Raw genomic sequence first — 15,186 nt, 5'->3', positions numbered from 1 at the left:
CCTCTGACTGATTATCCACATTTACTTCCTAGGTGGTCTTCAGCTGCAGAGCTTTCATTGACACCCACATCCTGTTGGCTCTTAACCCTGTATAGCCAGCCTGTATCTCTCCGTCTTCAGTCACATGTCCAATCGCCGACTCAGCATCTCTACGTGGTATCTCATAAGCTTCTCAGACTTGCCAAGATCAAAACCAAAGTCTCAAAGTCTCCTCCCAGATCTGCTCCTCCAGCCAACTCCCAGTGTATTAAAACCTTTGGAGTCATCCTTAATTCCAATCCTTCTCTCACACCCTACATCCATCAGCTCTACCTTCAAAATAATTCTGGAATACGTCTTCTCTCCTGCACTGCCAAGTGTCTGAGGCACTAGAAACCATTGCCTGATTTACTACAGTAGCCACCTGTTCCTTCCCTTCCTTTTCATGGCTCCCCTCTTAGTCTACAGAGCAGCCAGTGCTCTCTCTAAAAGACAAGTCTACTGGGCATATACCCAGAGAAAACCATAATCCAAAAAGAAACATGTACCACAATGTTCATTGCAGCACTATTTACAATAGCCAGGACATGGAAGCAACCTAAAGCCCATCTACAGATGAAGGGATAAAGAAGATGTGGCACATATATACAATGGAATATTATTCAGCCATAAAAAGGAATGAAATTGAGTTATTTGTAGTGAGGTGGGTGGACCTAGAGACTGACATACAGAGCAAAGTAAGCCAGAAATAGAAAAATACCGTATGCTAACTCATATATATGGAATCTAAAAAAATGGTACTGATGAACCCAGTGACAGGGCAAGAATAAAGATGCAGATGTAGAGAACGGACTTGACATGGGGGTGGGGTGGTGAAGAGGAAGCTGGGACGAAGTGAGACAGTAGCACTGACATATATACACTACCAGATGTAAAACAGATAGCTAGTGGGAAGTTGCTGCATAGCACAGGGAGATCAACTTGATGATGGGTGATGACTTAGAGAGCTGAGATAGGGAGGGTGGGAGGGAGTCACAGGAGGGAGGGAATATGGGGATATACGTATAAATACAGCTGATTCACTTGGGTGTGCAGCAAAAATTGGCACAACAATGTAAAGCAATTATATTCCAATAGAGAGCTTAAAAACATAAAAATAAAAGACAAGTCTGATATGTGTCTCCTCTCCTCCAAACCCCCTCAAAGGCTCCCTTATATCCTCAGGAGTCAAAGTCGTTTTTAAAATGGCCTACAAGGGCCTCCACGATCTGCTCCTAACTCATGCTTCTGTAACCTTACCTGCTTCAAGCCACAGATATTCTTGCTGTCCTTCTACAGGGAATGCTCTTCCCCCAAATATTCATATGGCTCACTCCCTAGCTTTCTTCAGGTCTCTGCTCAAATGTCAGTTCCTCACAGAAGCTTCTCTGACCACCCCAATTAAAATAGCAACCCCTCTCCCTGCCCGAACCCTTACTCTCGCCTAATCCTTTTCTCTCTGTAGCATTTTCTCCACCGAGGACATGTGCCTGGTGTGTTGTCAGCACTTGTTATTAAATAAAGGGACATGTCAGGATGCCGCTTTCCAAAACATCAGAGTAAAAATTTCTCAAGCCACAGCCTGAACCCATTTTCCAGGATGCATTTGACAAACATTGGTCCCATAAGATGCACTCAGAAAAGGTCAAATGTTCTAATCAGGGACACATATTAAAGCTCGCCCAATAGGGTTTGAGCAGAGTAATTTAGGGCTTCAAGATTTATGTTTTGAGGAAGATCTTGACTGAGATGTAACTGCCTACATCTCCTTCCCGCAAATCTGGAATGCCTAAGCTTTCATCCAAGTTTGGAACTTGGTCCTTTTCAATCCTGACACCCTTCCTAACAACTTTATATAAAGAAATGTGCATCATTCATTGTTCTCTGGTGACTTTCAGTTAATACACACAATTAAGTAAATAAACAGACCACTGGTTTGAAAAGTAAACTAAAAAGGACTTAAGAGACTTAGGAACTATTTTAATTCAAGTAACATGTTCAGGTCAGTTTGCTCCACTTCTCTCTAGTAAAAAAGGTGAAGTGAAACAGTAGTTATGGAGGTTGGGGAGGGGGTGGGGGGAGGGGTGTGAGTAGGTACTTTTACAACCAGCTCAAATGGCCTAGGATTATGCTTCTCAAGGTGTGGTCTGGGAATCCACTCTATTAGGGGATCTGTGCAGTCAAAGCTACTTCCATAATAACACAGCATTTGTCTTTTTCATGCACATTCGCTCACAACTGCCGAGCTTTTCGGAGGTCACATTACATGTGATGTCACAAGAGATTGAATGCAGAACCAAATATGAGAATCTAGCTGTTTTCCACTAAACCCAACATTAAAGAGATTTGCAAGAATGTAAAACAGTGCCACTCTTCTTACTAAATATTTGTTTTGGAAGTTGTTTTTCAATTAAAAATATATTTATATTAAATGGATTTGTGGATTCTTCATTATTTTTAAATTAAGTGATACAGTCTTAAATTTTCTTACTTTTGACTTCTAATATGGTAAATATTGATAAATATAAACCATACAAACAAGAGCTCTTTGTGATCCTCAAATTTGTAAGTGGAAGAGTCCTGAGACCAAAAAGTTTCAGAACTGCTACCTTAGATATCTGAAGTCGTGTACCTTCTGTTAGCATTAAGAAAACTGTTAGTTTCTAGCGCTGTGATGACAAAGCTCTCTTGCTCCAATCAGAGCCTTCAGATCCTACTAAATCCACCCTAAACTAGTAATTAGCTGCAGTCTCTCACTACTTAAGTTCAGGGCTGTTCCAGTAAATACCCTTCCCACCTCCTCCAAGTACAAATCACTTATTTATGAAGCCCAGACCCCACTGTCATGAATCAACCCCACAATTAGTCAGATGTTTTACTGAAGAGTAATACCTATTTTGTAATCTAAATAAAAGTGAAACAAACCTTCTGTTAACATGTTAAAATGGCTGGACAAATTTTCACTAAATTTGATGGGTATGCTTAGGATGGTCGAATTACAAGTCACATGGCCTATGTAAAATCCACTTTGGAGCCACCTGGAAAAGAGAGGGATTCATCCTCCAGCTGAAACAGGATAGATTTTTTTTTACCAAACTTTGGAGGGAACTGTGGGCTGGTCAGCCATTAAATACAGGATATGGCATGTATAAAACTCTCTTTGGGGGTTGCTGGGGTAGGACGGCAGTACAAAGAGATAATATTCATCTAGAACATTTGAAACCAAGGCATGAGATCTACACTGCAAGTGACTGAAACATGCCACATGTACTAAAACGCCGGAGACGGAGAAGATGCACAGCAGTTTCAAACATCACACCCCCTCCCTCCAACTGAAGCTGCCCACTCCAAGTTGCTTCTCACGTAAGAAACTTCATGTGACATGTCTTCGGATGAAGAGCACCAGCAGGGGTTTATTTAGTGATGGTTAATGATTCTCTCAAACAATATAGGGCAGGCCAGCTAGTTTATTCATATAGAATCTAAACCTTAGATCTCTGGCTTAACAATAACATAGGAAACCTTTAAAGACACAATAAATCTTGCGTTAAATCAGATGGTTTAAACCAGTTATAAAACTTCTAATACTCTGGGCTGGCAACTACAGCATGACAAATGTTCAGTCCAGGTACAAAACCACATTTCATTCTCCTTGGCATCCAAATCTTAAACAGATCTGAAAAACGCAGTGTTTTTCAAAAGCTTTCCCCACAGACCCACTGCTACCAGTCAAGCGATTACCATTTCTTCATCCCCCAGGAACACTTGTAAATGAGAGGGATTGTTCTTTTGATCTGCTTGACTTGGTGGGTACGTAAGAACTCAGAGAATTACATTTAAAGAATGAAGATTAACTGAGATGCCAAGAAAAGTTTTTATTGCAAGCACAGTGAGCAGAAGGAGATGTCTTCTCACACAAAGTGGCCGCAAGGTCTGCCATTAACTAAATCTCTCTGACAACCCTTCATTGGTTAAAGCACAGTAATGAGCTTCTTGCTCTCAGGTGTACATCATTTCTGCCATGTGGGACATTTTCTTGGGAATATACAAGTAATATTCCATGTAGCCTGACAGGTCCTCAATGGTCACGTCATCCACGTAGACGCGAGCTTGCTCAGAACAGGAGCGGGGGGAGCCAGACAGAGTTCTCGTGTGAAGTGACTGAGAGTAGTCCTCAAGCGTGGATCTTCGTTCTGGGGCCAAGGGAGGGACACTTTGCAGGCCTGAAAAGGAATACACCTCCATATCATGCCACCTCTTACACTGGCACTCCTTGCCTATGCATGCACATGGCTTGCCCTGGTTTAGCTTGGAAACGGCTTGAAAGTCAGAGAGATCATTGGCCTTGAGACTTGCTTGGGAGACTTGGGGAGCATCAGAGGAGTCTTCCTCCTTACTCTCTGATGGGAGCCTTGGAACCGAAGTTCTCAAAGGCTCAACTACTGCCCCTGTGTGATTAGTATCGAGAGAAGTTGAGCATTCTCCTGCATTGAACTCCTTAGGGGTTGAAATTCCCAGCCCACTGCTGCCATCAGGGGAGTCAGTCTGGCTTTTGTGCTTGAGCTGGCTGCTGGAAGAAGCAGCTATTGTACTGCAATGTATAAATTTTGGAGGATGAAGGACAGGAGACTTAGAACGCCGACGACGCTGGGTTCTCACTGCTCCTCGTGACGACTTCCTTGTAGACCTGAGAGGAAAAAGATGTACAAGAAGACGTTGGGATACAGAGCTCTCCTTAAGAGATTCTTTAAGATAGTTGGAAATTTGCCACCTCTCTGGTTTATGAGTCTAAATAAGTTCCCCCCAGAGATGTGCCTACCTCTGTTTTCAACCTGCCTAAGTCTCTGTGTCTCAAAAACTTCAACATCTCCTTATTACCAAGCTATAGAAACAGGAGAGGTAAAGGGTAGTTTTAAATAGCATTTCTTGGACCAAACATTTGGTGCAGAATACCTGTCTGCCCTGTCCGAACCCTTGGCTTGGAAGCCTTTGACCAGTGGGTCTGGGGAAGCACCCTGCACAGACAACTGAGACTGATGCTCTAAAACCTCAACGCTGTGCTCCGTGCCCTGAATACAGCAGCATCAGTACCACTGTGAGGCTAATGCTATAAACAGCCACTCTGCTGTGATTACTCAACAGAAAAGCAGATTTAGAATGCATTTCTATCACTGGGAACAGCTGAAAAACAGATTTAGACTGAAGTTTTCAGATATTTGGAATTATCAGACATACTATATAACTTTTTATAAAATATTTAAATAGAATTGAGCAAAGAGAAAAAGACTCAAAATTGCCAAGCAAGTTTGAAAACAGAAACAGGCAGAACTTTAAAAACTTCATAACTGGAATTAAATACATGGGCTAAACAGCAGAATATCATACAGCTAAGAAAAGAAAATACTGAACTTCTTACAACAGGGGTCAGCAAACTGCAGCCTGTGAATCAAATCTGGCCCCCTAGCTGTTTTTATACAGCCCGGGGACACTGCTCCCACAGGCTGGAACTGTGAGCCATGGAGACACGCCTGGGGTATCCCCCACTTCGCCCCTTTCCTCCACTCCCTGTGCCTGCCTTCCTGGCCAGCAGACGTGTGTGTCACACCACTGCCCGGGGCCCTCGCTGGTTACCGTCTGCATGTTGGGGCTCTGCTGTCAACAATCGCTGGGTACCGAGAGGAAGAATCTCAGTTTGCACCAGGTTCTCTGGAGGAGAGAGGCCGTGCTGGAATCTGGGTGCCACTGAGGCAGAGGGGAAAACTGACCCTGGCAATGCCTTCTTCCCACCCATCCCACCAGGCTCGTCATTTCATCCTGAGACTGTCTCAGCAACTGAACACAGTGTGTTCCCCGCTGGGATGGTGAACATCAAGCAAACAGGGCAAGGCAGGAGTTCTCTCCCTTTCAAAGTACCTACATAGATATTTTCTGAATTGACGCAAGAAGAAAATCTACAGATACAAGAAGCACACACTAAAACAGGACAACTAACTGGAGAATACCAAAAACAGCAGGAATACCTTAAAAGCAGCTAAAGACTAGACAGGTTATTTCCAAAAGAACAACAATTAGTTTTTGGAAGTAGGCTCTGCAACAATAACCCAGAAGCCAGAAGACAATGACTAATATCTTCAAGTACTAAGTGAAAATAACTGTCAACTAGAACTATGATTTCAGGTATATCAAATCAGGTATAACTTTCAAGAACAAGGATGAAATAAAGACATTTTCAGATAAATATTCTATGTGGATAACTAACACAGAGGCCCTATTTACTAATACAGTAAGTCCCCTACATGTGAACAAGTTTGGTTCTGAGAGTGCATTCATAAGTCCAATTTGTTCGTAAGTTCAACAAAGTTAGCCTAGATACCCAACTTTTACAGATAATGCCAGACACGTGAACTAACTGGACACGCGAATGCATATTCGCATCTTTAAAAGTTCACAACTTGAAGGTTCCTATGTAGGGGACTTACTGTAACAGACCACTTTAGGAAGGAACTGATCCTATATGGAAGGTCTGAGATGCAAGAATGGTGAGAGTAAAGAAACTATAAATGAGATGAATCTAAACAAACACTCTAATTTAAATAAAATAAAGTAGGTTAGGGACTTCCCCGGTGATCCAGTGGTTAAGAATCCACCTTCCAATGTAGGAAACACAGGTTCAATCCCTGGTCGGGGAACTAAGATCCCACATGCCTCAGAGCAACTAAGCCCACGCACCACAACAACTAAGCAAAGCTTAGAGAGCCTATATGCTGCAACTACAGAGCCCACGCACCGCAATGAGGAGCCCATGTGCCACAACTAAGACTCGACTCAACCAAAAATAAAAATTAATATTTAAAATAAAGTAGGTTAAATAAAATAGGTCAAATAAACTAGGCTAACTAATTTAAATAAATTAAGTAGGTTAAGTTTAAATAAAACAAAGTAGGTTAAATAAAACTGAACTTGTGAGATTAAAAATAAGTGACAGAACTAAAATATTGAGCAACTTTATATCATGGAAGTCAGAAGGTCACAGCAAAAGTTCTAAGAAGGAGGGTTAAAATATTAGCTTTTGTGTTTGTAAAGCATGTATGGTAAAATTTCAAGGCTAACTATTGAAAGAACAGAAACAAAGTATATAATTTCCACACCAGTAAAAGGAAAAATGGTAGTGAGAAAAATGAACATATTTCAAACAATTTTTTAAAAGGTGGGGAGGAGAGGGAAGGTAAGAAGAAAAGGGGGGAAGAAAAGCAAAAGAAAAAGCAGGGCAAATAGCATAAAATAAAAGAGCAGAAACATGTCCAAATATATCAATAATCAAAATAAATGTAAAGACATTCAACGAAGCAGTTAAAAAAAGATTATCAGATTGAATAAAACAAAATAAGCCATATGTATTTATATCAGACACACCTAAAATTCTGAAACACAGAATGGTTGAAAGTAAAAAGGAAAACGATACACTAGGCAAATACTAAAAGACAACTGTACTAGTTATATTAATTCCACATAAAATACACTTTACGACAAAAACCATTATGAGGGATTAAGAAGGTCATTAATAAAAGTCTCAATTCACCAGGAAGAAAACATTCTAAACTGGCATGAGCCTAGGCTATATGAACCAAACCAAACAGCTTCAAAACACATAAAGCAAAAATACAGAACTTACAGGGAAAACAGATAAATGCACTCTGGTGGGGGAGATTTCAACAAACTCCTCTCAATTATTAACAGGTCAGGCTGACCAAAAGAAAAATTATTTGAAAAAAAATCCTATAAGTAACACATTTTAAATTTTAATTTAAAGGACAGATATAAAACCTAAGAATGATTTGAGAGCCATTCTTCTCAAACACACATAGAACATTTATAAAAATTGACTACAATCCAGGCTATACAGCAAGTCTGAGCAAATTCACAATAAGAAAGGGTCTTCTTTAATCTACGCGTCTTGGCTTCTATACCATAACACACTCTTTTTTGGATACTCAGGAAAGAAAATCCAATAATACGTTAAGGTGTTGGGATAAAAATCATCTGCAATGAGAAAAATCATCTTCTCTTACCCATGCCAACTGTCTTTAGATGAACATGTCGTTTTAGGTTTGGTATCATCCACTGCTGTTCTGACTGATGCTCTGACACTTGTCCCTTCTCCAACAGACAGAGATGCTATGGACCTGAAGACAAGAACAAAGTTTACTGCTTAGAAAACCATGCAAGGAGGAGAACGTACTGCTCTCACCAACCCAAATGCAACTTGTATTAATACCTCTATCACCTTTCTAGTTTGGGTTTCTCAAAAATCGTTCAGCTTTTAGTGTAAATTTTCCTCCAAAACCACATTTGGAGGATCCCTAAGAGCTCACAGTTGCAAAATCATAAGCCAAAGAATGATTCTTAAGTATAACCAGCATGGGATATAAATAGACTTTTAGGCTGTTTATCTGGGGCAGATCAGGCCTTATGTCCAGGGAGAATGCTAACGACACTGACCACTTATTTTATGTGGGCAAACCAGAGCCAGGGAAACTAAGTTTAGGAGCAAAATCCAACTTTAGGAGATTCAATCTAAATGAATACTTCTTCAAACTGTATACAATTTATTCAAAAAATTCTAATTTTACAACCAATACTCTTGAAATATTACTCAGTTAAATCTCTGCAGTTTAAAATTACACTAGTAACATGGGTTCCCAGTAAAGAAGATGAAAAAATTTGAAAGAGAGAAAAGAATCATCTATAATCTTACAATTCAAAGATCACCAACGTTAACATTCAACATCAAAATCTTTTGGACCTTTTCAACATGCACACACATACACGCATACACAAGGCTTCTACTATACATGCTATAGTATTGATAAATACCCTTTAGAAAGAGACAATCTACTAAGTAAAGAGATGTTCACTGGAATATAATTTAAAATAAAAACTAGGAATAACCTAAATTTCTAATAATAGAAAATACTGTACTATATAAATTATGGCCAATCGGTACAATGGAATATCAGGAACTTATTAAAAATTAAGCGTACAAAGAATTTTTAATGATGCAGGAGAATGCTTATAATATTAAGAGAAAACAGCAAGTATAAACACCTGTACATACATTCTGATCTCAACTGTGTACAAAAAGTAAACACTGTTATGACAGATGATTTAGATATTAACAGTGGTATTGGTAAATTGTGATTTTCTGCTTCCTTTTTTATCCTTTCTTTTTTGTTTTTGTGATTTATCCATAAGCATGTATTATGTTATAGTCTGATAAAAAGGACTATGTTGTTTTACAATAAATATACAGAGATTCGTCTTGGTAAGACAAATACCATTAGGAACCAAAACCTGTTAAACAGGATCATGCTAAATTCCTGGCACGGCTTGGTTGGTTTATGAGTCAGTACCTCACATGCTCCATTTGTAAATCAGCAACAATACAAAACAACTAGAAACGTATGATACACTACACAAGTCTTATTCTGCTTAGTCACAGGAATGACTCACCCCTTGTACTCTTATTTGGTTTTCTCAAATGTTCTCCACTGTTCCTTCTCTTTCTATAATTTTACTCAAAGTAGGTCACATGCTACAAATATATAATATTTGATCATATATTGCACAGCTATTTTGAAAAGTTTTTTTTATGTTCCAAGTAATTTTTAGGGGCATGGAAATTGCTTAATTTTATGTTCCAACTTCTTAAAACACCAGGAAAAAAGTCTGTATATCAAGGGTTACATAAATTTATACAGAAGGATTTACATATATGTGTGCATTTATACACTCCTAGCATTTTCCTGATTAAAAAAATATATTTCTATACCAGAAATCACAAAGGAATATACTATGACTACAATCTGGAACTATTTGCTTCTCTGCTTTGTTTCTGTTTCACAAGATAGCTTATAAAGTACTGATCAGTTCTAATGGCAAGATGACTATATTGGAAAAATCACTAGGAGAAGATACTTATTTGAAGTATCATGGAAGCAAATGTAAGCACCTGTAATAGCTACTGTGCAAATATGTTACTATAAATTCTCTCATATAGTAGGCCAAAAATAGTACTAGCAATGAGTAGACAGCTATAACGACAACTAACATCTATTTAATTTAACTATGTGCCAGGTACCAAATGCATTTCTTCATGTTGTCTTCAAGGTACCATATAAAGGAATGGTTAAGAGCTGAGGTTCTGGAGATAAACTGCCTGGGTTCAAATCCTGGCTCTACCACTTCTTACCAATGCGACCTTTTCCAAGTGACTTAATTCATCTGTAGCTCCTCTGTAAACTATATAGTATACTCTGTAGTATCTCTCTTCTAAGTTGGTAGTGAGGATTAGATGACCTGTACGGAGACTTAAGCAGTGTCTATAGCACAGTAAATGACTAATAAATTTTAGCAATCGTTATTACTCCTTGCTGTGGAGTGTTTGGTCTCCATTCATGAAATGAAATATTCTTATATCCATTAAAAATCTGAGATTTCTTCTGGCTTAGGGCAAAGAATGGGGATGAAAAGAGTTCTGCATAGAACATTTGGCAAAGGGTGAAATATTAACATACAGACAGCAGCTGGTCTGCAGGTGCTCTAATTAGTTTGGCCAAAGGGTCCAAGATTATTGATCTCAGTGACAGAATCCTAATGAATAGAGGTTTCCATAGTGATAGGCTCAGCAATCAGAGCCCATGAAATCCACAACGTCTGCAGAGATTCCTGCTGAGACAATTCACTTTTAGTGAAAAATACTGTGATTCCCTAGAGATGTATGAGGAACTCTCTGATGGGACACTGCCTGATGTTTGATTAAAAAGAGCTGGTGGGGGAGGAGAACCCTCCTCAAAGCTAAGAAAAACCCCCAATCTTGGAGAACAAATGAACAGCTATTTTCCAAAATTTAACAGAAGAGTTTCTTTTATAAGTAAAACAATGCTGTACAGAATTTGGTAAAATGTCACACTATGAACATTTACACCTTCTACAAATAAAAAGAAATTTTAGAAGAGAAAGTGCTCCCCTGGGGAAATGTCTATTTAAATCTAGTAAACAATTCCCCAATAATATACTCCACATTTAATTACCCTGATGCATCCACTCTTAATTTCTTGAAAGCAGTTTGTAGACTCTCCTCCTCTCCATCCTTGGCTTCAGATTTCATTGTGAAAGTTTTTACACTACTATGGATGTTCCCGTTAATACTAAAAAGAAAGCAAAAATAAAAGGAACAAAGTGAAAACAGGTGAGTTCAAACATACACTTTTGTTAAAATCTATACTCCGGATACTACCATTGCTTGTTAGGGGGAGAAAAAGCAAATTTCTATTTCTAAAAGGAAGTTTCAATGATTAGGAAACTGTAGGTTTTATTTCTTAAGAGGAGACAAATGAAATAATACAGAAAAAAAATTTTATTATGATGGAATTAAACTGTCCAAATACTTTATGCCAATATCCTATTACCAGTTTTGGAAACTACATCACCTAAAATATGTCTTTAAGAATACTTTTCAACAGCAGGGGAAATCTCTTCAGTTGTGGAAGTCTAGAAACCTACAGACAAAATGATCGCTGCATCAGTAACATAAGGGAAAAGCTCAACCTATACGACTCTGAGCTTTAAAACACTACTGGAAAAAAAAAAAAAAAGGACATCAGGATGGCAAAAAAAAACCCAAAAAACACTACTATTTGTCTCCTCTAACTCTAAACATTTTAGGTAAGAATAACTTCATGACACATGACAGCATTTCTCTAAAGCAATTGTGACCTAGATATCAATATTTATACTCATATTAATATTCATACCCAGGTATCAAGATGTTACCATTACTAACAGCAGGATTGCAAACATATTTCAATGATACTGCTTACTCCACACTCTACTTTTGTTTTCTTTAGCTTCAAATACTCTCTTACAAGAATAGATGAACTATAATTGCAACTCAAAAACAAACTTAAAACAAAATTAGCTAAAAGAAAGAGGTAAGAAGGAAAAAACTGAAATTACTGTTCTATAGATGAGCCTTTAAATGATCTCCACTTAATCAACTAGCTTGATTAACCACCGTTCTCCAGTTCTTCCACCCTGATTTTTATATTTAAACTAAAAAAAGGGGGGGGGGGGGACCAACCAAAGCAACAAGAGATACAATAGAGAAGTTAAATCTTTTGACTCGTCTCCCAATTTTTTTACTCGCGGTAAAAAATTTCTTAATAACAAATTCTCAACAAGACATAAATCAGTTTCTATAAGCATATCACAGGGAATCAGAAATAAAAAAAGTAAAACAAGAAATATAAGAGAGGGAATTTTTGAAGCAAAGAATTCACTTCACCTTCTCTATTTCTAACCTCCTATCCCCAACCCCGCCCAACCCTCCCCACCCCCCCTTAGGCACTCTCAGAGCGAGCAGTGCCTCTCTGTGGATCCTTGGATCCTCTGATTCTGTATCTGTTCATTTCTCAGGAGTGGGTTTGATGTTATTGTGAGACCTCTAATATTCTAAAGGTCACGGTGTCATAATATGTTTGATATAATGTAAGCATGTAGTAGTACCTACCAGTGGCAAAATTAAGAAGCAAGGAATCAAGAATATGTTTCATTTATTTATGTGTAGAAGGTATTTTAGGAAGTTCTCTCTGGGGAACACCTAAAACAGTCTCAAAAGAATTCAGCTAGCTTTCGCCTCAACTTAAGACAAAAAATTTAAATACACTCCCCACATGTATTTTTCTGGTTTACTTAACCAGTACATCAATTTGAGGAAACATTTTCAATTCTATATTTCACTGGTTCCTAATTCTTCTGGATTTAGAGGAGGATCCTCTCCCAGATACACGATAATGTCTTATATACTTGGGGAGAGGGGTGAGCAAAGATCACATATTCTATTATTTTTGAAGCGCCACAGCATTAAAAGGGTGCTAACTGTAGGCTATAAACAAATTCTTCCTGCTGAAGAATACAGGGATACAAGGGAGATACAAGGGAGAAGCTGACACCAGGACAGCGAACCCCATGCCTGTAAGAACTGGCATCTCATTTCTGCCCTAACACTGTGCTAAGATGCTTTGCACCCAAATATGGAACTTTTAATTATACAGTGCTAAATTAATACTATTGCAGGTGACCTCTAGATGGTAATAGAAACTTAGCTAATATTCTTGTTGACACACTAAAAGATCCATCATTTAAAAACCAAAACAGACCAAAATAAAACTGGCCATAGACAAAAAATTTAGAAATGAAGTTCCATCTAAACTATTTTCAGACTTCCAGCATTTTGATTATTCACCTTTTCCCTCAGTTATATTAACCCAGGGCAAAGGTGAGTCTTAGGCATGACCTTAAGGGCTAAAATCAGAGCATGTTTGTAATTACAAAAAGGCTTATTATGCTCCTCCCTCTTCCCAGCTTCCTATTCACTCAAATCAAGAGCTGTACAACTAACTCCAGGAAACATATACCTGATTTGCCCTTCTTCATCAATATTAAATTTGTGGGAGGCGTTCCTGCGGTTTTCACTGCACTAACTTCTTGAAATTGAACAATCCCCTCAAAGACCAAACTTCTAAAGTTACTTTAAGTTAAATCACACGGGGCCTCGGATTTTCCCCTAACCTTTCAAAAAACACAAAATTCTTCTAAGTTCCTCCAACAAAAGGGCAAATTCCTGATTCCTGATTTTCTCTGACTTTCACCGAAGAGTATGTTTCACAATCTTATTGATATCTTGCAGTTTTAACCAATACCTCTTCGAACCTCAAATCTAGGTCCAAGTTTCCAGGACCCCGAAAAGACCTAAGAACGATCAATAAAGGATCTGCACGTAAGCATGTCATCACAATGTTAAAAGATTTAGAAAATGTCCCAGCCCACCAGGAACTGTGGAGTCCGGGAAAGAAAATCCCATCCAGCAACTCTGGAAGACGCCAACAAGACTAAGCTGCAACAATCGGCCCGCGAGACAAAACACGTTCACGCCTCTCTCTACCCACCCAACCCCTACACTCTCGGTGCAAGAGCACGACGTTAATTCTTTCTACCCAGAAACTGCATCTGTCGTGGTTAAATAGGATGGCGGGAAAGGTCGGGACCTGGGGGTTCGGAGAGCAGGGAGCTGTCCAGGGCTCTAGCTGTACCCGCCCGGGCTCTCCCGCTGGAAAACTGCCCCTCGAGAATACCTTCCCGGCCCGGATGAGAGACCTGAGTCGGGCCAACGGACAAGGGATGCAGGAGGAGGCGGGAGCAGAGCTGAAGAGACAGCCAACGAGACTGGGGCTCAGGAACGAGCGGGAAAGGGCGGGAAGGGGCAAAGGGCGGCCAAGGAAGGCGAAAAGGGGAAGCTACGCACGGGCGGGAGAGGGCGGAGACGCGGGACGGGGCGGGGGCCGCGGAGGCGGGAAGGGGCAAGAGAGCGGAGCTCGGGCAGGGCCCGGCGCAGCGGCGGAGGGGGCGCGGAGAGGCGCAGGCCCTGCCGGGCCCAGGCAGCCAGCGCTCGGGGGCGACGCGAGGCGGGAGGGCCCCGAGGGCCCCGAGGAAGCCGCCCGTGGCCAAGCCGGGCCCGGAGGCCAAGACGCGGTGCCGCCGAGCCTCCCCGTCCCGTCTGGGCACTCACCTCCTCGCAGCAGGGGCGCTCCGGTGAGCCAGTCCCGTCAGCTCAGATCGTCTCTCTCCGATCGCGGCGCCTGACTGACCCGGATCTAAATCCGTGGAGGGGGCGACCCGCGCCTCCGGAGTCGCACTGCGCCTGCGTCACTCGGACACGCGCCCCGCCCCCTGTTCATGCTCCTCCCACCCCAGTGACTCTGCAACGCGGCAGGCGGTGGCTGCGCAGGCGCGGGGCGGTGGCCACGCCTCTCAAACGCCTGACGGCCGTCCCTCTTGAAGCACGTGCGCCTGATGTCATTTCCTGTTATTCTCTGCACTCACTCCTCCCTCGGCGAAGGGTTCGCTGGGGAACGGACTTTGGGGCGTGCCTGCTTCCTCCTCTCAGTCAGGTGAGTGTGTGGGCGTTACTCTTCGTGGTGGAGCCGCCTCCGCTCCCCCGGGTCTCCCTGTGACCTGGAGTCAGCGAGGCTGCGGAATTCCGCGGGGCGAGGCCAGGGTGGGGGGATTTTTATGGTAGCCGAGCCCGTCTGAGCGCTTGGTCCGAGCCTC

General features: G+C 40.9%; 1 protein-coding gene across 1 annotated transcript; it reads right to left on the bottom strand.

The window, feature by feature from the left end:
• Nucleotides 1-3,467: 3,467 nt before the first annotated feature.
• On the bottom strand, nt 3,468-14,773 carry OSER1 (oxidative stress responsive serine rich 1). Its single transcript, XM_057702146.1, has 4 exons — nt 14,645-14,773; nt 11,109-11,225; nt 8,088-8,201; nt 3,468-4,705 (listed from the first exon to the last, which is right to left on the bottom strand). The coding sequence occupies exons 2-4, from the start codon at nt 11,183-11,185 to the stop codon at nt 4,018-4,020; spliced, it is 879 nt and encodes a 292-aa protein (XP_057558129.1). The 5' UTR covers nt 11,186-11,225; nt 14,645-14,773; the 3' UTR covers nt 3,468-4,017.
• Nucleotides 14,774-15,186: the final 413 nt, after the last annotated feature.

This window comes from Hippopotamus amphibius, chromosome 12 (assembly GCF_030028045.1).
Source record: "Hippopotamus amphibius kiboko isolate mHipAmp2 chromosome 12, mHipAmp2.hap2, whole genome shotgun sequence".
NCBI lineage: Eukaryota > Metazoa > Chordata > Mammalia > Artiodactyla > Hippopotamidae > Hippopotamus > Hippopotamus amphibius.
The sequence above is the reverse complement of the archived record's forward strand: the minus strand, read 5'-3'. Positions and strand labels throughout refer to the sequence as shown.

Bases quoted from the DNA above. Each gene is read 5' to 3' on its own strand.
- OSER1 (XM_057702146.1), bottom strand. From the start codon at position 11,185: ATGAAATCTGAAGCCAAGGATGGAGAGGAGGAGAGTCTACAAACTGCT. The intron at 8,202-11,108 runs GTAATTAAATGT...TCTTGTCTTCAG, and splicing joins TTAAGAGTGGATGCATCAGG to GTCCATAGCATCTCTGTCTG. The intron at 4,706-8,087 runs GTAAGAGAAGAT...TTTTCCTCTCAG, and splicing joins TCTAAAGACAGTTGGCATGG to GTCTACAAGGAAGTCGTCAC.